Here is a 26,342-nt window from a genome sequence, read left to right as displayed (position 1 = left end):
GCTAAACAAAAGCCACGAGCTGAAGAATTGTCATGTCTTGCAATACAGAAAGCAGTCTCTGCTTTTAAAATCCATACTGTTACAGCATAATTTAAATGGTGTATTTATCAGTTTTAAATGTCATTTTGCTTTTCCAGTCTTTTGTATATGGGCACAATACTTTTTGTAAATTTTTTTAATTGTCTTCCTCTTCTTTTCTGATATTTGAAGATTTGAGCTCTACAGGTTTCATGGTACTCTTCTGATCATGTCTTCATAGTGGTAAAAGTCTGTATTTTTGTATGTAGGGAAAATGGTAGTTTTCTAACACTTATCTTGATCAATATAGTATGGAATCATTTGTGAAGGACTTCCTGTTTAATAAATGGACATATTAAAGTACTAAAACTGTCTTCATCTTCATCTGTAAAGGCAACATATAAACTGAGTATACCCGAGGTGGCGGGTGGGTGTTCAGTTAGTTGATAATGCAGCAAGTGCGATTGCTAAATGCACTTCCTATGCAAGACAACAGCATCGGGGTTAGACATCAAACCAGCCAACCCTGAGTTGTGACTGTCTCTGGCAAGACAAACTTTGTAGATACAGGAGTTAATGAAAAACCATGTGTAAGCAGTCCTTGAGAGGTTATGTGTAACACAAAGCACATGGTACTGCTTTATTGCTGAAGGGGATTGCTCTTGTGTAAGCTTCCCCCTCTGGTATGTTGTTAACAGGCTGAAATGCGGTGTCATGTGGTTGGCAGCATCACATTCTGGACTAAAAAGGAATTCTGGGGCTGAAAGCCAGAATGAGCAGGTAGTACTCTGCCCCTCATGGGAGGTGGGATCCAAATCCTATCTTGATTCAGTTGGGATTTTTGGTATCCAGGTGCTTCAGGTGGAGGGTGAAAGCACTGAGTTAGCAAGAACTGCAGGAACCCGTGGACAGTTGAGTGAGTGTTGTGGAAAGATCTGGGAATATGGATGATGCTCTTGAAGCACTGCTTAGGGATAATGTGTGGGAGGTGGGGAGGTGAACGAAAGTGGTGGTGCAGTTGAGCTTCTGGAAGGATTAACAAAGGAACTCGTGCTCATATAGCTTTTCTGCTACAAGACGGGCAAGGTCATTCTGCCTGTGTGGGGCTGTTGGCAGTGTTGGCTGTTGTCATCTGTTGTCATCCATTGGACCAGCTTAAAGATCAGACCCTAATGCAGTTGATGCTAATTCTCTGGGTAGCATTGTTTTACCTTCTGACCTACAAGTTTTACAGAGAACAGTGTACTGTGCATTCTTCCAGTAAAGGAGGAATCTGTTGCAGTGAGGGGGTTTTGATGCAGTCCTGTTTATTTAGAAATAAAATGGGAGAGATGATGTCTCCATCCTGTTTTTCTTAAACCAATACTCCCTGCTAAAAGGTGTCTCAAGCATTTATAACAAGATAAATTTTTTCTGCTTCTTTGATGTGTTCTCTCTCTCTTCTTGTCTCTCCATGCTAAAAAAAAAATCAAAGGAGGGCTGGGTGGAGCTGCTGCTTGTATTTTTACCTATGCATGGTAATACGTATCTTGCATTTGCTCTTTGGGGGCAGTTTGTATCCTGGGCTTTGGAATGAATGACTTAACTATTACTTTTAGTCTCTGGTGAGGTTGGTTACAAGCTGCCTGCTATGAGCTTTATCTCAGCCTAGTAGCAATGTGTACGTTTCCTCATTTATTTCTGCACTGTAGCAGTGCAGGTGATAGCAACACGCACTGTCAGTGTTTGGTTACAAGTACATGCTTGCTTAATGATACAGGCTGCTGGCCTCCTATCAGGGGAAGGTGCAGCTATAAAATTCAAGCTTAGAAATTTGCACAATGAATGCTTACCAAAAGCATGATGAATGAAAAACAGCTGCTTGCTATGCAGAGCATTAAATTGTCTTCTGCCTCCCAGCACACCAGGCTGGTGGAAGCATTCTTCTCAGCCTATCACAGGCTGAGATACACGGCGCTTCACTTGGAATTCCTTTGTCAGTTGGAAACGTAAGACTTACAGAACTTCAGACGTTGTCAGGTGAAAAGCAGACCTAAGTGCAGTAATGGACAGAGTGTTACAAGGGCAGCCGAGCCTCTTATTTCAGTCAGAATCTAAAAAGGCTGCTTGAAAAGGTCTTGAGAATTCCTTCACATCACCTGACCACAGTCACTGCACAAGACTGGAGCAGTCTTCCATAGGGAAGTATGTATAAAAGCTTTTTGATAGGCGAAGGTAGGAGGGAGACCCTTGAACAGCGTGGACGCTGTGTGAAGTACTCACCTGCGATGCCGGCTGATCCTTTTTCCTTCCTGTTAGGGACTTTGATTCACAGTGGCTAGATTATGAGAGTTCTTGTGTTGTTTCTACACAGATTTGTTCCACGTTGGAAACTCACCACTCCCTAGGTTTGTCTGCTGCTGAGTGCTCTTGAAGCACTGGAATTAAAAAGGAGAATGGCTGCGTGCTGCAGGTGTGCAGCTTGTGTCACGAATCTTGAATCTCAACTATTTTGGCCTTGTTATTTAAGGGAAAACAACAAACAAGCTAAAAAACCAAGTAGACTCTTCCTCTCCCTACACTGGACTCTTGGTGCAATATTGCTGGCAGGAGATGAACGAAAGACTGAGCCAATTCCCCCCAGATCGGAATTGGGTTTAAAGTAGTTATTTTTAATTGAAATTTCTATTCTGAAATGATACTCATAAAATACTGAAGTGTATTTTGTTTCAATCATGGGAACAGATCTTTTCAAATAAAATGCTGGAATCTCACACAAGGGCTTGACCCTGGGAGGCAAACTGCTTAGAAATAAATAGAATCAGGAAATACTTGAATGCTGGTAAAATTCTCTGGACAGGCAATTAATTGCCTGCCTGCCAGAGTACTCCTGAGGCAGCTCATAAGTGATTTTGTTTGCCTCTTCTCTGGATTTTAGGTAGAGCACAAGAGACTGAAAAGCCCTTGATGTGGGGCTAAGCGTTACTTAGCAACAACTAAAAACATTGGTGTATTATCAGCCTTGTTCTCAGACTAAAGCGAAAACACAGCCCTGCACCAGCTACTAAGGAGAAAAGTGAGTGCTGCTGCTGAACCCAGGACAAAAGGCTTAGCAGATTCTGGATTCTAACATGTCTGTGACGGGTAAACCCAAAGGGGATTGCTGGTTACAGTGGTGTCAGCTGCCAAGCAGGAGCACAGTATCTCCAACGTCTACTGAATACGCTAAAACTGATCCTTGGTTAAGTTCTGTCATGCTTATGTGCTAAAGATGAAGTTTCTTCTTGCAAGCTGTGTGAGTGCTGAGTCTTCAGTGCTGGCTCTGGGCTACTGGGCACCTCCCCAGCACACAGAATCCTGCCTTAAGGAGTTCATTGAAACACCATTGATCCCACTGGGCAGAGGAAAGGCAATAAAACCAGGTCTTAAAATTTAAGTAAAGACACCCAACGCTTCTATTAAAAGAGGTTTAATCCAGCGCGGTTTCTAAATATTAACCATGTACTAGTATCCAGCTGTAACATGCAGTACAATTTTTTTAATTAATAAAGAGAAATACAAAATAATTGACTATAAAAATGAGCCCAGGTCCCCTGACGTCACAGTACATGCCAGTAAAATATGACAAAAAAGAGAAGAACTATGGAATCTCATGCAGGAAGAGGTCCAAAGAGCCTTTTCATAACAGCGAAGATGATTTGTTACAGTTAGAAGCAACCCTTTGTTTTTTGCTTCTGTTCCCTTTGTGGTCTGGAGGCGAGATGTGGAGCTGCCCAATGGACAGCTCTTGTGTCTGACAGCACCTTCCCAGGCCCCTGGTTGCTGTTGGGTACCGGATTATGCCCGTCAGCAGCCAGCTGCTAACAGGGAATTGGAACCTGAGTAGTGATCTTGTTCTAAAGGAAATCTGCTTTTACTGGTTTATCCCCGTTTTCCATTTACTCTGTCAGTACCATCTGTTCTCATTTTAATTACTTCTTCTGAAGGCCACCTGTTCTGGTACTAAATGAATTACCAAACTGTACACAGGTTTCTTTGAAACAGACCCATCTGATGCTGTATGTAGGAAGCACACCGTGCTTTTTCCAAGCAGTGCGTGGTGGACACCACATATGTCAAGATCAGTTGTGCTACCGCTGAGAGCACCTTCAGAAACTTCAAATGCAGAAGGCTTTTCCCCCACAATACTACACCAGCGATGTAAATTATGGCTTTCTGGGGTGGGTGCGAAAAACCCAACAACCATAACACACACACACACCAAAAAGGGGTCTGGGAAAACGAATTTCATTGCAGACATTCTCCAGTTTGGAGGTTGTTGTTTTGGCCTTTCACAGTGGGGAGAATGCACTGCCCTCCTGGGGCCCAGGGATCCTGAGTAATACAGAAAGAGCTGTCTGTTTTGCGCACCCAGCAGAACAAGTCCAGCACTGCTCCTCCTGGGAGGATGGGCGTTTGCAACACAGGGCATGAGGTCAGACAGTGGTTGAGATCCTGCACACAAATATTTACAGGCTTCAATAGGCAGTTGTTGGATGGTATTTGACAAGCCTTCCTTACCTGCGTGTGCAAACACATACAAGGGCTTCCACACAAGTGGTAGAGAGGAGGTTGGTAAGGCGATGCCTCATCTGTTCCACCTTGTATCTGTGGTGACATTGCCGAGATGGGATGTGATCCCATCCAAGCAGCTTAAAAAAGTGATACTGAATGCTCGATGAAGCAGCTATGCTGCGGCACAGTTACACTCTGATGTTTGTTCTAGCTGCAGACTTCCAGTTGTCACTTTTTCTTGTCGTGGATAGGCAGTAAATATAAATGTGTTGAAACCAACCTGTCAGCTATAACCTATGCCTTCAGTGCTTGAGATGGTGGAATACTCAGACTTCAAATAAAGATATACTGTTAGTTAATCAAGAAAAATACAAATAAAGTAGAGGCATTCCCAGCCTCTCTTCTTTGGCACAGCAAGAAGTATAAAAGCTATAAGTGTTACAGATTTGGAATTAATAAAGCATATTAAAAGCTCCACTTACATGATTAAAATATTATGATCCTGTTTACTCAGTACATCGTAGTGCTGAGGAAGGATGGGCAATGGAGAATTGAGATGTGTTGTCTGGATACAGACCTCTGGGAGACGCTGAACTACTGTAAAACACGTAGTTCTGAAGGACTGCCTAATGGCATTGGGAATAGTCTCCTCTTCCACATCACTGCCCTGTTTGTGCTTTCATGATTCTGTAAACAGTGAGGTGGAAAGAGAATACCAAGGCTGAAATAAGGGAGATACTTCAATCGGCAGTGCATTCAGCAAAGAGGAAAGTGCCTGATGATCTTCCCTTCACTCTTGGTTGCTGCTCAGTTCTTCAGTCCGAGTCAGAATTGGAGTCCTCATCTGAAATGTAAGACAAGAACCAATAGTGAAAAATGAAAACTGGCCACCTCTATGTCTGCTTCAGCTCTTGCTGGGAGAGGTACACTGCTCTTCAGCAGGCATGTGCTGCAAAGGATGTGGCATATTTAGGAAAAGTCTTGTAACATGACCGTTCTTTCTAATACAATGGAGCTTTATATGGGGTCTCAAAGGACTTGAGAAATGCTGCTCAGAAGCACTCAGACCACTACAATGTATGTAACAGTTCAGACAGAAGAAGCTGCAGAGGTATTACTGTTAGTGTGACCACCAAGAGGAAGTCTGCTGAAGACCTGCTTCCTGTACTAGAACATCGCTGGGGGTCACAGTTACGCACTGCCAGTTAAACCTATCTGAAAGCTTTAAGATGTTACGAAATCCCAACAAGCACAGAGGGGTACATCTTGCCCAAACTTGAGACTCTGCTTGCAAGGAAGCACAGGATTTCTGACCTCAGCAGATAAGAGCCCCAGTGTGAACACAGTTTTGGTGCTGGAGAAGCAGTGCTGCAGGGCAAAGCTTTTCTTGCACAGTCAAATCTTCAACACAGAGTTGCATGACTGCGTATTTGTAAGTTTATAAATTTGTCTCTCCATCTCCAGGGAAATCTGACCTAACCTTTAGCTTAAATTTGTACCCTTGTCACCTGATTTTCTTCTGAGGTTTGTGGGGATGAACAGTTTTTAGTCCTGTCTGTTTCCTATGATGTGTTCCTTTAATTCATTTCTTTCTCTTCTTGCCCTAAAGCTTGCAAATAATTTTACAGTCTAGTAGAATACCTAGAAAATACTATTAGCATTACTTTAGACCTTAAACGATTCTGTATACATCTGGGGTGTTTGTTTCTGAGAGGTTGTGGGGGGTGAGATCTTTTGGTCTGTTTTTAGGTGTGGAGCAGTCTTTCTCATCTGTGTGGGAGCAATGAGTAGTATTGGGGCGTGATGCCTGATCTGAACTCCTGAGTACTGCAAAATAGCTACCTGTGTCCTGGCTTGACCTGAAATGAGTTTCAACTTCCAACAGCAGGTCCCTCTTTTTGAGTGGATCTGTCTAACCTGCGGTAGACTGTGCCTCCCATATTAAAAAGAAATTTGATAACAATCCTGTTAATTTTATGCCTTGTGGTCCTTGAATTTCAAGGTCATTTGCCCATGTATGGTTAAAGCTTGACCCTGAATAAGAGGTAATCATGATAAAGAGATGGTAGAAAGAAAGCGACACACAAAACTGTGGACTAATGGATGTTAAGTTATAAAAAATATTTTTCAAGTTATAAAAATTAAGTGAATTATTAAGTTATTAAAAAGGGTAGATGTTTGTCTTTGAAGTAAGACACTTTGGGAAGAAAAAGGTCTGTTCTGCACAATAATTTCTATAATGGGATTTGGGGCCTTTCAAAGTTAGATGGCGTGAAGCTCTTGAGAAGCTTTACATCCATGGCTTGCCCGTTCTCTGTATAAATCACTTAAATTCCAGACGTATTTTAAGACAAAGCAGCTTCATAATTCCATATAGTTGTGGCATACAAACCCAAGGCAGCCAAGAATAGAAACTGTTCTGAGTGAGTGCTCTTGCTCCCCTGTGAAGGGTGAAATGGAGAAGAAAATCTCACGTTACGTGCTCATATAACCAAAACAGGGAATTTTACCTACCCTCTGACTTGTGCCCTTCAGGGGAATCAGAACTGCCTTGCTTGAGAAAAGTAACCAGGTCATTGAAGGTTATGTAGAAATCAATGGCATACACTATCGTGGCTATAAATCCAAACACCTAAGATGGCAAAATAAAAAGACAGGTCATGTCCCAGACAAATGAAAATCAGCCTAACCAACACAACAATTCTTAAAGAAGAGAGGCTTAATTTTTTTGGCCTGTTCCTTCCTAAAAAGACAGGGAAGGGAAATGCCTTGTGACCCACTGGCATCAATTAAATTACAGCTAATTTTGGGAGCCTGAGTAGCAATGTCTGCCATTGCTCTGTCAGATGCATCCTTAACTGTTCCTCACGCTATATCCATCCCTGGCTCTGGGCACATTTTGAGCATAAGCATCAGCACTGCCCTGTGCTTGGAGCTAACAGAGATTGTAGCCTGCTCCTCCACCCTCCCAGGGCTTCTCTGCACCAAGAAATCACCTCAGTTCCTCTGGAAATACTTTTTAGAGGTTTGCAAGGAGACATGTCTATTGCAGAGTGAGCTAGACTGAAATGATTCCGCAGTAACCCATTTAGTGTCAAAGAAGTGGCAGCATGGCAGGAATAGGCTGGCTTTCACTCTGAGAAGCTAGGGTAAATGCTGGGTGTGTTACACCATGTCTAAATGGAGTGACAAAGATTGAAACAAGGTCTTTGTTTTGAAATCGTGTATTACTTGGGATGGTTTCTTAAGGGCTGATGGGTAGCACTGCTGGGTATTGTTCTTCCCTATCTTTTAAAGTTATTATGCAAATTTTATTAATGTTGCATACATTATTGATGCTTAGAGTCAAGTTGCAGGTGGAGAGGCTGTATCTTATTTCTGAACACAAAATGTTGTTGATGAAGGCTCTCTCGGGAGCAGCCCATACACTGGAGAGTAAAATGACACTGCTGTTGTTTCAACTCATCCAAGTAAAATGAAGCACTAGAGGCGGGAGGCTGAGATTACTTAATTTAGGCTGTCCTTAGTAGCCACACGTTTGATTTATTTTTTCATTATTATTATTATTATTCCCTCCATTCAAGGAACTTGATGTTCTTTGCAGCAACAGGAAAGTCTTCCCTGTACAGCTGGTAAAATTAAAAAGCAGAATAGGCATCTTCCATAAGTAGTACAGTTAACACTCAGCAGCACTGTCAGGATGAAAAAGCTATTCACTGATACAAAATTTGTTTTTCTAGCTAACTGACTATTTCTTCCTTGCTTTAGGCAAATCTAAATCTCAGTTAGTTAATGGAAGAAATGTATGATACTTGCAATGGGGTCAAAATTGAATTGTTTCTGAAGTACGTCCATACTCATTTCTCCAAAATACTCAAGTAGAAAGCTCATGTCTACTTACTCCTGCTGCTTTAGATGCTCCGTCGTTATATTTTGAGACAGCAGCAATTGAAATGGCAAAGTAAATAATGGCAGCAGTGACACACCGCAAGAAATCCTGTAAAATAGGCAATGTTGCATTCTCAGATTAGTCATGAATTCCAATACAGAAGATCCTGTAAAAAAGATTTCAGAAATGGGCACTAAAACCCTCTGTTGCTGCATCAGTGGACTGGCCTGATGCTACAGCATGACTACAGACGGCTGTTTTGTAGCGGATGAATTGCTCATCTGGGAAATATTTTTAAATGAGAGATGACCAGAATCTTGGCATAAGCTTCTGCTCTTACAGATGCGGGGGTATAAACTGGTATAAACTTTCACCAGGCTTATGACAGGCAGACCTTTCTTCAGGCTGAGAAGGGCTAGCTTTCTGTGAGGCTAAACCTGGAGCACAGCACTGTCTGCTCTAATGGAAGAATCATTTGGAATACCTAAAGAAATCTCATCTTTACGCAGAACTCCTGCAGTACTGGAGGCTCTGGAGGAGCATACCAGTTCCTATGGCGAACTGGGGTGTGCCTGTTTCTGTACAGAAGTAAGCCTGTCTGTAGGAACTGTAGTAGTTAGGAACGAAATACTTTTAATGTTTAAAACAATGATTTAAACTTAGTATGTACACTTGTAATTCCACAGGCTAGCCTAAGTGAATGTACCTATTGCTATCACAGAAATACATGCTTCTGTGGCTGAGACTGCAGCTCGGCAGGGCAGGAGCCACGCTCTGTAACACAGTCAGTGGTAGTATGCTGGGGAAACAGTGTCTCTGAACTGTGTATTAAATAAGGAGCTGTGATTCCCCGGGCACGTGTAAATCATGTGAGCTAAAATACCGGTATCCTGACCTCTGTTCACAATTAGATCTTCTGCCTTTTCAGAAGGCAGATGGGTAAGTAAGATACTGTCTCAGAACACAAATCTTACAAGAAACTCGACTCTTCTGAAGTCAGGACAAGGTCAGTTATCTACGTTCGGCAGCTGGAGTATATTATGGTAATGGACATAATAAACATGCAAGAGCTTTCTTTGGTCTTAGGTCTGGAATCAGAGGCGTGTAAAAAGCAGGAAAATGATGGGACTGAGATTACCAGCTGGAAAGCATGCACAGTCACAACCAAAGTCACTGCTGTTTTTTATCCACCAGTGGACTTGCTAATGCTATTTTTATACATTGAGAGCTCTAATACAAATCTCTCTTATGATGAACTACTGCTAGACTGCACCAAAACAGAATCCAGATCGATTGGATTACACCATTCTTTTTTGAAGTATTTGTACTGGTAGGCAGATGCTCTCTTTAGAACGTAGATTTGAGGCAACAGAGACATCCAGTGGTCAGCGTGCAGTAGCCACCTGCAACTACAAACCTGGAAACTGCCCAAGGAATAGCCAGCCAGTGTTTCCTTTGTGTGAATGCACATCTGCTGGCAAGAGTTGCAGGGCTTCCCCCTTAATGAAACAGCTCTCAGCTGGTTTGCATGTGAGTATGACTGCATCTCAACAGCACTTACCTGAGAATTTAAAAACACTAGTAAAGTATATGCATTGCTATATAGCCTGCCCCAGCTTCCCCATTTTTAAGGGTGGCTATATTACGGAGCCCTGAGCAGTGGTTAGACTTAGGCTGGTGTTGCCTGCTTCTGAAAATCCAGCCCTAAGCCGTTTGCCTGGAATAGGGCATAAATTCCATGCTTTAATACAACCATGCTTTGTGTCAGCACCAAGAAAGCCATAGTATGTAATACAGCATAAAAGAGTGCTCTGGGTCCTTCTGAATAGGAGGCAATGCAGACAAGTTTTTAATAAGAAGAAGTTATTAACACTCAGCCTAAATTCCCACATAGTCCCTTTTACTCATGTTACACTGTACAGTGAAATCTTTGAAACTGCACATTTCACTTACCATCAAAGGCCAGTAGAGTCCTTTAAACTTCTCATTAAGTTTGGAAGCGTAGGCAAAAAAAAGAAACAGTGCCAGCAGAAACTCAAGGAGCGGTGCCATCATGAAAGAGGTAGCTTGAGATGCAATATAGCAGATAAAGATGATAAATGACAGCACCTAGAGTAAAGAGAAAACTAGTTATCCTCTTGGAACAGCAGAGCCTCAGGCAGCTGAGCAGCTTTGAAGCAGTGTTCTGTCAGTGCTGCTGGTGGTGGCATTATCTTGCTTCTTTTTTTCTTTTTTCCTTAGGCCAAATGAGTTTTCTTGTTTAGCATGAAATAAATCTAAGGTAATGGCATTTACTTCAATGTGTATGAAGCTGACTTTCCGGAGCACGCGGTGGATTTGCACCTCTCAGAGTCAGTAATTTGCTCTGGATTGTGAACACTGCTGACAGTATAATTCTGAAAATAGAATGGGGCATTGCCAAGCAAAGAGAGCTTTAAGCTTTCAGCTGTGACTGTTCTCATTTGAAACCCAAATCATTGCTCAGATAGCCCAAAGTAACTCAGCAATGATAATCTTCTTAAAGCTAAAAGAAAAAAGTCTGCTGTTGATGGATAGAAAAGAGCTGAGAAGTAAGTATTCTGTGATTTCTGGAAGTCTTAGGGTCTAGTTTTCCACTGTAGACAGCTGGTTTAGAGACTAATTGGATAGGTAACTCCCATACATTTGTTTTTTCTCCATGATAATTTACAATTGCGAAGTAATACGAAATAGCATTTCTTTTCCCATTCAATTAAAAGACTTTCAGAATACAGTTTATAGCTTAAACCAGAGAGTTTCACAATGGAAAAACGGTTAAAGAAACCTATTTTCACCTAAACCACAGCACTGAAGTGCTTCTGGACTTTCAGCTGCTGTGAAAGTGGGAGGTGAGGAAACCATGGAGAATCATAGAATAGTTAGGGTTGGAAAGGACCTCAAGATCATCTAGTTCCAATCTCCCTGCCATGGGCAGGGATGCCTCACACTAAACCATCTCACCCAAGGCCCTGTCCAACCTGGCCTTGAACACTGCCAGGGATGGAGCACTCACAACCTCCCTGGGCAACCCATTCCAGTGCCTCACCACCCTCACAGGAAAGAATTTCCTCCTTATATCCAATCTAAACTTCCCCTGTTTAAGTTTTAACCCATTACCCCTTGTCCTGTCACTACAGTCCCTAATGAAGAGTCCCTCCCCAGCATCCCTATAGGCCCCCTTCAGATACTGGAAGGCTGCTCTGAGGTCTCCACGCAGCCTTCTCTTCTCCAGGCTGAACAGCCCCAACTTCCTCAGCCTGTCTTCATACGGGAGGTGCTCCAGTCCCCTGATCATCCTCGTGGCCCTCCTCTGGACTTGTTCCAGCAGTTCCATGTCCTTTTTATGTTGAGGACACCAGAACTGCACACAATACTCCAGGTGAGGTCTCACAAGAGCAGAGTAGAGGGGCAGGATCACCTCCTTCGACCTGCTGGTCACACTCCTTTTGATGCAGCCCAGGATACGGTTGGCTTTCTGGGCTGCGAGCGCACACTGAAGCCAGCTCATGTTCATTTTCTCATCGACCAGCACCCCCAAGTCCTTCTCTGCAGGGCTGCTCTGAATCTCTTCTCTGCCCAACCCATAGCTGTGCCTGGGATTGCTCCCACCCAGGTGTAGGACCTTGCACTTGTCATGGTTGAACTTCATGAGGTTGGCATCAGCCCACCTCACAAGCGTGTCAAGGTCCCTCTGGATGGCATCCCTTCCCTCCAGCGTATCAACCGGACCACACAGCTTGGGGTCATCGGCAAACTTGCTGAGGGCGCACTCAATCCCACTGTCCATGTCAGTGGCGAAGATGTTGAACAAGACGGGTCCCAACACCGATCCCTGAGGGACTCCACTCATTATGGTCTCCAGCTGGACATTGAGCCATTGACCACAACTCTTTGTGTGCAGCCATCCAGCCAGTTCTTTATCCACCGAGTGGCCCATCCATCAAATTGATATCTCTCCAATTCAGAGACAAGGATGTTGTGTGGGACAGTGTCAGACGCGTTGCACAAGTCCAGGTAGATGACATCAACTGCTTTACCCTTGTCCATCAGTTCTGTAGCCCCATCACAGAAGGCCACCAAATTGGTCAGGCAGGATTTCCCCTTAGTGAAGCCATGCTGGCTGTCACCAAGCACCTTGCTGTTTTTCATGTGCCTTAGCATGCCTTCCAGGAGAATGTGCTCCAAGATTTTACCAGGCACAGAGGTGAGACTGACTGGTCTGTAATTCCCCGGGTCTTCCATTTTCCCCTTCTTGAAAATGGGGGTTATATTTCCCTTTTTCCAGTTGTCGGGAACTTCACCTGACTGCCATGATTTTTCAAATACGATGGCCAGTGGCTTAGCAACTTCATTTGCCAGCTCCTTCAGGACCCGTGGATGGATTCCGTCAGGTCCCATGGAATTGTGTGCGTTCAGATTTTTAAGATGGTCTTGAACCAGATCCTCTCCTACAGTGGGCCCAAGGTCTTCATCCTCACAGTCTCTGCATCTGCCTTCCAAGACTTGGGTGGTGCAGTCAGAGCCTTTGCCAGTGAAGACCGAGGCAAAGAAGTCATTCAGAACCTCAGCCTTCTCCAAATCCTGTGTAGCCAGTTCTCCCGAAAGCTTCCTCAGGGGGCCTATGTTGTCCCTAGTCTGTTTTTTGTTTGCTACATACCTGTAGAATCCCTTCCTATTATCCTTAACATCCCTGGCTATGTTTAATTCTAACTGGGCCTTAGCCTTCCTAATCTGGTTCCCAGCTTCCCGGACAACATCCCTGTACTCTACCCAGGCCGCCTGTCCTTGCTTCCATTTTATATAAGCCTCTTTTTTCCTTTGAATTTTCCTCAGCAGCTCCTTATCCATCCAGAGAGGTCTCCTGGCCCTCCTGCCGCACTTCCTTCTAGTTGGGATGCAGCACTCCTGAGCTTGTAGCAGGTGATCCTTGAATACCAACCAAGAGTCTTGGGCCCCCCTGCCCTCCAGGGCTATATCCCATGGAACCTTAGTAAGCAGGCTCCTGAAGAGGCCAAAGTCTGCTCTGTTGAAGTCCAGGGCAGTGAGCTTGCTGCACGCTCTTCTCACTGTCCTGGGGATCTCAAATTCGACCATCTCGTGATCGCTGCATCCAAGGCTGCCCTGGAGCACCACATTTCCAACCAGCCCTTCCCTGTTGGTGTGCACAAGGTCAAGCATGGCACCTCTTCTTCTCGGCTCCTCTATTACTTGCAGAAGGAAGTTGTCTTCCACACAATCGAGGAACTTCCTGAATTGCTTGTGCCGGGCAGTACCGTCCCTCCAACAGATGTCAGGGTGGTTGAAGTCCCCCATGAGAACAAGGGACTGTGAGCATGAGGCTTTTCCTATCTGTCTATAGAGCGCTTCATCTGCAGGTTCTCCCTGCTCAGGCGGTCTGTAACAGATCCCCACAGTAATGTCTCCCATCGCTGTTCTCCCTTTAACCCTGACTCACAAACTCTCTGTAAACTGCTCACCTGTCCCCAGACAGAGTTCCATACTCTCCAGCCTATCCCTAACATAAAGGGCAACTCCCCCTCCCCGCCTGCCGGGCCTGTCCTTTCTAAAGAGCCTGTAACCTTCCATTCCAACACTCCAGTCACAGGAGCCATCCCACCATGTTTCTGTGATGCCTATTATATCATACCCCTGTAGATGTGCATACATCTCTAATTCCTTGTTTGTTCCCCAAACAGAAACTTAAGAAAAGTTTCAAATGATACGCTGTGAGCTGGTCACCTCTGGGCAGAGGCTCCAGCCCTGCTGCTCTACTGCCCTGCATGGGAACTGGTTGCTGTTTTCTTCAAATTAGCCCAAAATAATAATAACACTAATAAAATGCAGCTAGCATGCTGAATAAAACACCTCCCGCAAGTGTATTATGTGCTAGTTTACACCTGAGCTGTTCTGTTCAGCCTTTCTTCTTGGAGACAAATCTCTGCGTAAGCAGTGCTCAGAGATGCTTTTGGTCAACGTAGGTGCTGTTTGAGTGTTAGATTAGAAGGAATTTCTGAACTTTTAAATGCTAAACTGTGACACGGACATTCTCACTCACATAATACTGAAAATACATGTGTTATTTTTCCCCAGATGGCGCACACAAAGGCAGATGTGGCTTCCTGAAAAGCATAAATGCTGGCACTGTGATGATCAATGCATTTGCCTCATTCAGTTTCAGATCTACGGATTTATGTGCTCCTACCACATGTTCCTGGGAACCAACTGTACCTCATAAAAACCCCCAAATCATTATAATATGTAAATTAAAAGGCTCCTAGAATTAATTAATAAATATTCTTATGAGCAGTCAGCCAACCTTCAAATACATATATCAATAGAGCCCATTTAGGTTTAGGGCCAACTACAGTTCAAGCCTGCTGAAATAATTTCTTAATTAAAAAGCCTTTATTCTAAGCCTGGGTTTTGGGGAAAGCTGTCAGTTCTTTACCAGGACGATAATAGCTGAGTATTTTGTTTAGATCCATTAGGACTGGGTGGTGAAGTTTGAGAGGATGTGACATTTTTAGTAAGATACTATATTTATCTTAATGTCTATGCATTGTTCTCGTTTCACTGGGTTGTATGAACTGATCTGGTGTAATACACAGAGTTCACTTTTACATCTATTTTGTTACTTATTTTATTATTATTTGCTTATTGCTTCCATAGCCTCTTTGCAGCTTTTTCCAGGGTCTTCATATAGTGTGAACCTTATCGTGGTACCCTTAACGTGGTATTGTATTTCTGAAAAGTAGTGAGTTCTGTTTGAAAAGAAGTGGATATAACAGAACTTGCAAAACTACTAAGAGGAAAGAGAGGACTTCCTCCTTCCTATCACACTCCCTATTCCCTTCCCACCCCTAAGGAATTAAGCCAGAAAAACTGGACTTTAAGTTTGGCAATCCGCTTCACTTGCATTTGTGGAACGTAATTTAGACATGGTTTCATGTTTTCTTCATTTAAAAAGAAATCATCATGTAGCTAGGACATTTTTTTTCTTTCATTCTGATATTTAAAAGGAAATCTCTTCCTTTTTCTGGCTAAAGGCAAGTGTGACAGCTGAGATGTAGATACAGAGAAGTATGCAGGGACAAACAGCAGCAGGGAGGAAGTGGCCTTCATGATAGATCCCACCTACCAATCCCCTTTCAGTATCTGAGCATTAGACCTGAACTTGTTAGATCACTTTATGAAAGGATTAAATGCAGTGTTAAATAATACATCATACTACAGCAGCAAGGGGAGGCACAGAGGCGAATTTCAGATACGTAAGTTGATGACGCAGAAGGAAATCACTTTGATCTCGATTCTGTTCAATACAGTAACTCCTGTGCTCTGCCTGCCTTTATACAGAGAAAAAGTTTTCCTGTCAAAAGCCTTAACTGTTAGGTGGAACAAAGAGCCTTTCTGTTCTTTTAAGATCAGCTTTACAGTAGTTTGTGCAACTTAAGGTTCCTGCCGTCTTCCCCTCACCCTGATGGCCTTGCGCTGGTCTATGTGGTTTGAAATGCAGTGCAGTGCCCAAGACCCTGCTGTTAATGGGGCTCAGGATGCAACAGAAACTTGTTTTGTGACAAGTGCACACCGAGGAGCTCCTGCCCTGGTGTGCTGCTGGTATCCCTGCTTCAGTACAAGATAAGTTGCTGAAGAAACAAAAGCATCAGTCTGAGCATTTCAGCTTTCTAAGTCGGTCTGATCCAGAGAACCTGGCATCTGGGGAAGTACTGGTTGTCCATTTAAAAATCTAGTTAACAGGACGGTTACTTGCTCAAAAAAATCCTCAGTTGCTGACAGGATTGCATCAGTCTCCTGCTGCCTGTTCCTCAGCCCTGATGAACAGTACCAATACTCCTGCCATCACCACCACCATGAGTGGGGGTGCTTGAGTTCCAGCCCATCGCAGCTCCCTGCTCCTCACCTCTACTTATCAGCACCCCATTGTTGTGCTGGTGAAGTGCACATTAAAGCCACATTAAAAATACCCAACACCCTTGATTTGCAAGAATTCCCTTGATTTCAATGGATTCCTGATGATAACAGTAAAAGGGAAAGAATCTGACATGCAGTGTGATTACTGCTCTCATTTTGGAGGCATTCAGAGACTGAAAAGGCCCAAGGAAGATTTTGTGAAATACACACCTATAAAATAATGGACCAGATTTTGAGAATGAAGGTTAAGAGACTGTATTTTACATGCTACAGCCTTCACTGAGGCAAGGCTGGAAGGGCAGGCAGGCATTAGGAAGGGCAAGAGAAACAAAAGGAAGGAGGTGCCTGATGGCTCTGCGGGGCTTGTTTTTTGTTTGTTTTCTTTGATCTCCCTGGTGGCAGTGTCACAGCCCTGATATGGATTTTGATGTCAGATCTACTAGGTAACCTGGGGACAGCCCAGTGTAATAGGAGAGCCTCAAAGCTGCTGGCTTTCGATAATGTTTCTCATTTCTTCATTTAGAGATCATTTCCTCTTCTGATAAGTGGAGTGCATGGACTCCCTGAGCAATAGTGGATATTACCTATTACTGCTTTTTCTGAATTGCAAAAGTGAGTAGGTATCTTGCCTGACCATTGAATTGCAGCGCCATTAACTGCAGCACCTGATGTCATCTAAAAATCTGGTAATTTAAAAACCACACCTCTCCGCCTCCATACACTGATCTGTCTGTCTGCACCCAGAACTCATGAACACCTATTTGCTTTTCCAGACTTCAAGTCTTTGAGACAAACATCTGGCAAACCAAAAACTGCTCAAAACTGACAAACTCTAAAGCAACGATCAGAACATAGCCTGACCCTTCTAAAGACCATCAGATGATCAAAGCATATCAAACCTGTTCTGCACCTTTTTACTGGAGCTACATGTTTAAAAATGATTTCAGAGACGGCCAAGCAATGGGATCTTGTAATTTTTCAACAGCACTGTATATATGCTATATATGCTTTCATAAAAAAGAAAACAAAGAAACCAAAACCCAACAGCTAGAGAGGAAGTTCGGCTCAATGCATTTGCAAGTTCATTTCTTGTACTTTCAGACTCAGAAAGCACTGCTGCTTCTGGGAGAAAAAAAAAATGTAGTGTTTTATCAGTTTTGTCCATTTGCATATACGAAGGGGAGATCTTTGTCCCTCGGGATTACATCCTCAGCATTGACAGCAGCTGTTGAAAGTTTATCGTGATTGCCAGCTCCACTGTGGAATAATATGTGGATGCAGAAAGCTGTAGCTCAGTGAAGCACAGAACAGGATCCTTTCATAGTCTGGAAGTGGTAAGATTATAAAAAATCCTGGCAAAAAAAGAAGCCCGATTTGTTCACTGAGCATCTTTTTTTTTTTTTTTTTTTTTTTTTGTGTGTGTGGGGATAGGACTGTATATAGAAGAGAAAGAACTATCAAATATTACTTTTTTAAGAAACTTCTCTGGTACTGTGTTTCAAAATAAATTTTCTCCCACATAATTCTCACTCAATACTGTTGCTGGGCCTCTTCAGCTGGCCAGGCATTATGAAGTTATACTGCATCATATAACTAACTTCCACTGGAAGGTATAAAAAATAATGAGTTACAATGGTTAGAGAGCACTGGGCTTCTTAAGGGTGGGAGGACTGCTGAAGTGCTGAGGTCAGAGCAGATTGAGAAGGCGTTAGCTCGGTGCAGGGAGAACAGAGCCACTGCAGCCCACTGGGGACACCATAAATGCTGGGAAGCAGCTGACATCATTGCACACTACTACGCACGCCCCAGTGCCCTCCGCTTGCTGTCCACACCATCAAATGCATCAAATGCTCCTCATGTGCCCTCCTTGGAAAAGAACAGGTTTGCTTAACAGTTTTGAAAGTGGCATGTGGTGATCTCTTCTGGCAAGACTGCATTTGTTATTGCTTATTGATAGAGAGTGAAAGTAGGTCACAGAATGGTTTGGGTTGGAAGGGGCCTTAGAGCTTGTCCAGTTCCAACCCACACCTTCCACTAGAGCAGGTTGCTTCAAGCCCCATCCAACCTGGCCAGGGATGGGGCTTATCACAGCTTCTCTGGGCAACCTGTGCCGGTGCCTCAGCACCCTCACAGGGAAGAATTTCTTCCTTATGTCTAATGTAAATCTTCTGTTACCTGCACGACATTGCCCCTGTCCTATCCCTACATGCCCCTCTCCACATTTCTTGTTGTCCCCTTTAGGCACTGAAAGTTGCTCTAAGGCTGAACAAGCCCAACACTCTCAGCCGGTCTCTATAGAAGAGGTGCTCACTCAGTGGTCTCTGCTGTTCTTCATCATACTTGTTACAGAGGTGAAGTTCTTGGTTCACCCAGAGTTAGCTGCAGGAGTTGCCTTCTGGCTACAGACCCAGTCAAAGGCACAGGGATAGTCTTCAAAGGAGGCTTTAAACAGAGCAGCTGGGAGTTTCAGTTATGAAGGTCAGTTCAGAGGAGACTGAAAAGACAGAAGAGAGACAGGAAAAGAGAAGAAAAACAGGCACAACGATCTCTACATTCTTTGTGTGACCACAAAGGTGACACAACCTTATGCAGGACAACCTTATATAGTCATACTAAATTTCTATTAAAAAACTACATAGTGCCACTGTGTACTGGCTTCAGGGGACTAAGGAGATGACAGCTACAGTAGTCGCCAGGACAAGCACAAAAGCTTGACTGAAACAGCCAGGATGAGCAGCAGGACACATAAATGTGAATCCTGCCTTGACAAGCTCTGGTGGCAGGTATGAGAGTGGCTGTTAAACAGTTTCAACATGGGATAGAGGGAACTGAAAAATGCATCTCTTAAGGAGTGAAAAGAGCATGGGTGAGAAGCTGACTTTCAAGACAGCAACTTCAGTACTCAGAAAAAATAAGTAGCTTAAGAGGAGTGTTAAAATATATGGAAGAAATAATGGTATGGGGAGGGGACAGAAAGGGAAAAAAAATCAACCTGGGAGATTAAAAATGGTGATTAGAAAGTGGAGGTGCAAGGCAGTGAGAATAAATAGGCTCAGGAGAGACAGCAAAGCTTATACATGTATTTGATGTTACTGCTTTGTGGCTGTGCAGCTATCCCAGGTGTAATAAAAAATTAATAGGGCAGGAAGATGAGAAGGAAAAGGAACACAGGGATGGGGGGAACTTCCTTCTCTGAATAAAATTTGAGATTCTAATTAAGCTTCTTCCTGTAATTGGCTTCATCACCAGCCTAACTTGTTCTAGAGGAAGCACCAGAATGCCCAGACCTGACAGACCCCAGAGCAGTCTGCACACCAACATAAAACTTGCACCTGAACACTGAAGATCCATACTCACTTCATGTGAAAATGTGTGAAAATGTATGAAAATGTTACTTTTGACAGGAAGTGGCTATAAGTTTCCTTCATCTGAACAAAGCAATCCTTGCTGCTGAAGGAATCTGCTGAAGCTGACTTCTGTTCCCTTTCTGCCATACCCAGAAAAGCAGAAGTGTAACCATCTACCCCAGTCAAGACAAGTCTGCAAGTTGCTGCTTTGCTTCGGTGGTAATATATTTTTCAGTATGTGGTGGTTTGTATTTTACATGTTGAAAAAGCTGACTTGGCATTTCCTGCAGTGAAACAGAAAGCCTCTGATCTACCTGCAGACATCCCAGTATTTGCATGACTTTAAACACAGAGAAATAAAGCACATCCCTTGGGACTTGCCAAGCTGCCGAATAATAATAATGTGACAGAGGTATTTGATAACAATAATGAGAACCCCATTTTCTTTCTAAACAAAGGACACTATTCAAAATCTGTATGCCACGAATTATTATTTACATATGTTTATGCAGAACACAACCCCGCCCCACATCAGTGCTGTGTCAAAGAGGGAAAAATCACACATTTGAGAGGAGAAATACAAAGCTAAAGATGAAACAGAGATATAAACTGTGATAGATTTAACTTGGGACTCATCTTCAATTATTTGGCACTGCATTTCTTTAATTGTGCACAGGCTGGATTTGTTCTGGGGCCTGTGTTGCCTTCAAGGGTTTCTTCTAGTAAAGCTGAGACAACAGGAGAGTAACTACCACTGCCTCCCCTCTGTCAGGAAATGACACCCTTGGCACGTGGGCTGGCCCGCAAAGAGCGACAGAAAGCTCTGCAGCAGCCTCTGCAGATGGGATTTTAGTGCTGCACCCAGCCAGCCAAACCCTCGGGAAGCCCCGAGTGGTCTCACACAGGATAAGCCTCTCTTTTGTCAAGACAGAGCAGTTTTTATTACTCCGAGGAGGCATAATCGGTACTTCTCTATGACAACAAAAGGGTGAGTCTGATCCCATGACCAAAACAGTATTTGTCAAATATGTCATCATTTGGAGATGTTAAAAAGCCAGCCTGTCTGAAAGTCATCGTCTACTGGCTGTAGGCTTCTATAGGAAATTCCAGTATATATTATAGAACATAACAAAAATGAGTGCCAAAGGAGGGAAGTTAGTTGGTTTGGTATCTTCTAAACATGGGTTTTTGCAAACTGCAGATGCTGTATGAGTGATGGGGACACATGGAGCTTTTACAGCACTCCTGCTGGAGCTGATGCAGCATGTGGCCTCTGCTCCCCAGCCCGAGGTCTGTGCTCCCCCACTGCAGAAGTCATCCTCATCTCCTGGATGAATGGGTTTTCCTCTCAAATCCAGCCGCGCATCTTCTGTCTGTTCCCAACAGCTTCACAAACCCACAGGGCTGGTCAGGGAGTCTAATGGCACTGCCCACTTCTGCCCCTACCTCCCCTTGTCCTGCCTGAATTTCCCCATTTCCTTCTCCGAGCTAGCACAGTGGATAGCCAGACACACCTTACATGTCTAAACAGCGCTCCATGTTTAGTTTAGCTCCATGACTGCTAGTTTGAGCTATCCTAATATTTGACTACTTGCTGTCAAAAAATTAAAGAGAAGTTAGTGTTTAAATCTCTCATTATTTCTAGTATAGATAATCTTGAAGGTATAATTTCAAACAACTAAAGGCCTCTTAAAATGAAACTTTTTATTTGAAATACCCACTGCCCATGGGGGTAGATTTTCTTAAAAACCACCAGTACCTTAAGGGGGGCTGCAAGAAATTTAGAGGTGGACTTCTTACAAAGGCAGGTAGCATCTGTCAGAGGGGAGACTGAGATTAGACATTAGGAGGAAACCTTCCTAGTGAGGGTGCTGAGGTGCTGGCACAGGTTGCCCAGAGAAGCTGTGGCTGCCCCATCCCTGGCAGTGTTTAAGGCCAGGCCGGACAAGGCTTGGCACAACCTGGTCTAGTGGGAGGTGTCCCTGCCCATGGCAAGGGGTTGGAGCTACATGAGCTCTAAGGTCCCTTCCAACCCAGACCAGTCTGGGATTCTCTTTCCCTACCGGGCAGGTAGTCTTTCATCCATCAGGCTTTAAGCCTTTACAAGTAAAATACCAGAAAGTGTTACAGTAGAAATCACCAGCCCTGATCTCAGGACTTGGCCCTAGAGCAACAAATGTGGTGTAGCTCCAGGGGAGCAGTGCTTCCCACTGTTGCTGCTGCTGATTGTTTGGTCTTTTCACAGTAAGTGAACTGTCCCCACAGCATGTCTCTCTCTGAGGTCAGGGCAAACACAGCTTTTGGTGCACTCAGGACCAAGGCTGGTAGATAATTATGTCCTATGTAATGCCACACACCATCAAGTGGTGAGTAAGGACCTTCCTGAGGTACGGAGGACATACTCATACCAAGCCTTCCCCATGGCGCTAGGAGATAAACCAGAACTGGTCAGCTGTGGTCACTGTATCCACACTGCGGGTAGGTTAAAACGAAATCAAAGCCGTCTGTACATGAAAAGCGCTCCTGCTAAGGAGGCACAGGGCGGCGGCACCGGGAGCTTAACGTGACCGGTCGGTCGGTTTGCGAACGCGTCTGCCAGGACAGGCTCAGCGCCGCTGGAGCCCGAGCTCTCCCCATGCCGGAGCGGGGGCCCGCGGGCCGCCCTCAGCCGCGCTGCAGCCGGACCGAGCTAACAGCCGCGTGCGCGACCGGAGCCCCTCCGCGGGTCGGGGCTGCGATCCGGCCCCGGAGCCCCCCCTCCTTGCCCCGCTCCCCCCCTTACCGACTCGGCGAGCAGGAGCCGCCCCTTGCGGGAGCGCAGCAGCTCCGCCGGCAGCAGCAGCGGGCGCGGCCCGGGCGGCGGCTCGACGGCCCCCGGCTCCTCCATGGCGGCGAGCGGCGGCCGCGGGGCGCGGGCGGGTGCGGGGTGTTTTTGAAGGAGGGAAGCGGAAATCGTGACCCTGCGGAAACGTGAAAAAAAGTTTCAGCATCCCCAAATCTGGGGGGCGGCGGCTGCGCCGCGCGCACGGGACGTGCCCTGCGACACCCGTTTGACCGTACCCGCCCTCCTCACGGCGCTGGGGAGACGCTGCGGGCGTTTTCGGAGCTATCCTGAACGCGAACGTTAAAGGTGAGGGATCAAAACGCCTCGGCAACGTAAGCGCTCACACGGGCTTAAGCCGCCGTCGGGCGGGAGGCTGGTCTCCGGAGAGAGGAGCGCAGTAAGGTGGGGGAGAAATCTGTTCCCAACAGTGTTTACTGGTACATTAAATATTTCCTTTAAATACGCTTGATAAATAAGTAATGCACGTAAGCCCATGTATATGTTCTTTTTATTACAGAAAGGCAAGTGTAAAATTAATCTTCATTCAGGTAAAAGTTAACCTTCATACATGTAAAAATGTAATTAAACTTACAAAACAGGAGAATTTTCTCTGAAGTTTATACTTGTGAACAAAGGTGAACACATGAAAATACAGATTCTTTAAAAAATAACAGTAAACCAGTCATCAGTGGAGAAATTGTTCTTTTACTAAAATGTTACTGTTATTTGGCAGTAGCATTCCTTTCTCTTCGTCCACCAAAGCTAATCTTCCAGAAAACAACTGCATCCACAGCACAGAGAATAAGCAATATAAACCCAAACACCTATAAAAATAATAATAATGTTAGTTTCCGCATGGAATCTCTTTCACTGTAGTGACTCATCTACCATTCCTCAAAGCAGCAGTAGATACATCTTCCTAACCTGGTTCTGGTATAATCTAAATATATGTTGTGAGATTCCAGACAGCTGGTAAGTAACATCTGTATTTAAACCCCATCAGCCTTTCATACAGCAGTCCACAACCTGGCTTTGCCCAAAGTCTGTGTGAAACCCTGGAGATTATGAGTTCTCTCTGAAAACTGCATGTTGCCAGATGGTGCTTTTATCCAAAATTAAAACTTTTCTGTCTCTTCAAGGACTCCTAATTAATGGTACTGGCCTGGAGAAAATGCAGCATTTGTAGAAACAAGCCTATTGGGGAAAAAAAAATAGCACTCCTCTCCTCTGAAGCTCTGAATGGGAAACATTCCAAATTGAAAATATACACGTATTTAAAAAATACACATGGAAGATGTCAGATGTTCTCCCCAAACTTTTTTTCCAGGCGACTTTCTCAGTCTCCTACTTCCAACTTAACTTCACAACTGACAATATAAATTATACCCTAGCACTTATCAGGAAGTCTCCTTTCTGCTCAGGATGGCATGGTCAGGGAGAACGTCAGCCTTCCCTCTTGCCAAGTCTCTTAAGCTGATTTTGAAAAAACCCTGGGGCAAGTTATGGGTTTCTGATGGTGGCTTGTCACATTTGAGCTTTTCTTGTACTTCAGAAGACTTATGTACTTTCAAAACTGCAGGCCTCCCCCTTTTTGTTTCCTAATGTTAGTTATATTTGTTTTCATTTGAGTTAAAAATTACAGTAATTTAAACTATTAAACTGATTTGATCTTAAGTACACAAAAATCTTACAGTTTGAAAAAAAACAAACCCCTTTTTGACTTCCAGGATTTCTCAGTTTGTGTCACAAAAAAATAATAACACACGTCAGGAGGGAGGTACCAGCATGTCTGTTAAAAAAGTTTCCATCCTTTTTTAACAGGAGTGTAGTAATCTCTTCTGAGATAGTGTAACCAAATGGGATAGTCCTAAAAGAGCTACAGGTTCTCCCACTGAGGATTGATGAAAGATTTGTTCCATACTGCAAGATGTGGAAGCAAATATCAGTAACTCCAATTAGTTAGACTCTAGGAGCTTTCAGTGTTAGTACTTCTCAGTAGCAACTCCCAAGTCTAGTAATATCTTTCAATTATGTGTGATTTGAAGATTAATTTTTTAGTGAGATTGAATTTAGTGAGATTAAAATTTTTAGTAAGACTGAACATGTCTTCACTTTTTAGTATGCTCTTCCACAACCATTATTTTCATGGTCTTACCACATCAGAAGGATACCAAGAGGTTCAAATCCTGTCCACTTTAAGAACTGAAATGCCTTAATAATGTTGCTACTTACTCCTCCTGCCAGTGTGGCCTTGTTGGTCTTGACTACTACTGCAAACAAGCACACAACGAGGAGGAACATCGCTGCAATCACCGAGTTAAAAATATCCTGAAACAGCCAGTGGAAGCAAAATATTTATTCTGAAATACACACCTGAGGAACATGAACAGCACCCAGTTTTGTACAAATCATCAAAAATCCCTGATTTGCTACAACAGTGGAATTACAGATGCCCATGTAAAATCGATAGTGACACCCAGTGGTTTGATGTTAGAAGGAACGTTTGCTATGAAACTTCCTCATTTTACCTTTCTGGGGTATTTTTTCAGTAAAATTTACGCAACTTGGCTACACTTGATAGACTAAAGCAGCAAATAAATATTTCAGTGAAAGTGTATGGTTAATATGTGGAGTGAAAGATGAAAATACAGTATTGCAAAGCTAAGCGAATGATGCTAACTGCAAGAGGGACTGCTAGCAGACACAAGCCAGCTGCTGAGAAAATCAGTGCGAAAGAACCTCTAGGAAAAACTGGATCAACAACAATGGAACTCAGGTTTGCTCTAACTTTATGGCAATGGTGTCCAAGATAGCTGATTACAACCCTCAGTATGAGGCTGAGTGCTGGGGTTGTTCAGAAGGCTCCATGGAGGCCTTAATGTGGCTACCAGTGCCTAAATGGGACAAGAAGAAATGTGGAGAGGGGCTTTTGACAAGGGCATATAGGGACAGGACAAGATGGAATGACTTTAAACTGACAGCGGGAAGATTCAGATTAGACATTAGGCAGAAGCTCTTCCCTGTGAGGGTGCTGAGGCGCTGGCACAGGGTGCCCAGAGAAGCTGTGGCTGCCCCATCCTTGGCAGTGTTCAAGGCCAGGTTGGAAGGGGCTTGCAGCAACCTGGTCTAGGGGAAGATGTTCCTACCTGTGGCAAGGGTGTTGGAACTAGGGTGAGTTTTAAGGCCCTTCCAACCGAACCCGTTCTGTGATTCTGTGCACAGGCCATCACCGGGTGGGTGAGATCCCTTCATTTCGGGGCCCGCCAGTACTCACGGCCAGAGGCCAGAACAGCCAAGTCATCTTTTTATCGAGCTTCAGCAAGTACAGGAGGAAGAACAGCGTCGTGATCACCACCTCCATGCCGGCCAGCGACGTGTACATTCCGCGGGAGCGGGCGCCCAGGAAGCAGAAGAACATCCCCCACGCCAACAGCTGCGGGGACACAGGAGTAACGTGTGTGTGTGTGTGTGGGTGTGCTGCCACTGCGCCCATCCCCGCCCGCACCGCCAAGACCCCGGGCCGGGGCCGTCCCCGCCCTCTCGGAAGCGCAGGACCCCGGGAATAGGCCCGCCCCGCTCCGCTGCGCTCCCCTCAGCGCTTACCATGCGGGCGATCTTAATGGAGCCCCGCAGGGAGCGGGGGAAGGCGCTGTCCACCTCCACTCCTGCCATGGCGGCCGCGCCCCGCCGCACCCGCACCCCTCCGCCGGCGTTGCGGACGGGGACAGGGCTAGGGCCGGCTCCGCCCCGGCGCCCCCCTGGCGGCGGAAGTGAGCGCGCAACG

General features: G+C 44.6%; 2 protein-coding genes across 2 annotated transcripts; both read right to left on the bottom strand.

Moving 5' to 3' along the window:
- Positions 1–3,450: 3,450 nt before the first annotated feature.
- Positions 3,451–22,681, bottom strand: CMTM3 (CKLF like MARVEL transmembrane domain containing 3). The gene is made up of 5 exons (XM_065663422.1): positions 22,517–22,681; positions 10,394–10,549; positions 8,453–8,548; positions 7,066–7,183; positions 3,451–5,395 (listed from the first exon to the last, which is right to left on the bottom strand). The coding sequence occupies exons 1-5, from the start codon at positions 22,619–22,621 to the stop codon at positions 5,367–5,369; spliced, it is 504 nt and encodes a 167-aa protein (XP_065519494.1). The 5' UTR covers positions 22,622–22,681; the 3' UTR covers positions 3,451–5,366.
- Positions 22,682–23,048: 367 nt separating this feature from the next.
- Positions 23,049–26,334, bottom strand: CKLF (chemokine like factor). Its single transcript, XM_065663423.1, has 4 exons — positions 26,162–26,334; positions 25,833–25,991; positions 24,791–24,886; positions 23,049–23,382 (listed from the first exon to the last, which is right to left on the bottom strand). Exons 1-4 carry the CDS (start codon positions 26,228–26,230, stop codon positions 23,281–23,283), a joined length of 426 nt encoding a protein of 141 aa, XP_065519495.1. The 5' UTR covers positions 26,231–26,334; the 3' UTR covers positions 23,049–23,280.
- Between the last annotated feature and the right edge of the window lie 8 nt (positions 26,335–26,342).

Source organism: Lathamus discolor, chromosome Z (genome assembly GCF_037157495.1).
Source record: "Lathamus discolor isolate bLatDis1 chromosome Z, bLatDis1.hap1, whole genome shotgun sequence".
Lineage (NCBI taxonomy): Eukaryota > Metazoa > Chordata > Aves > Psittaciformes > Psittacidae > Lathamus > Lathamus discolor.
This window is presented reverse-complemented; position numbering and strand designations above follow the sequence as displayed.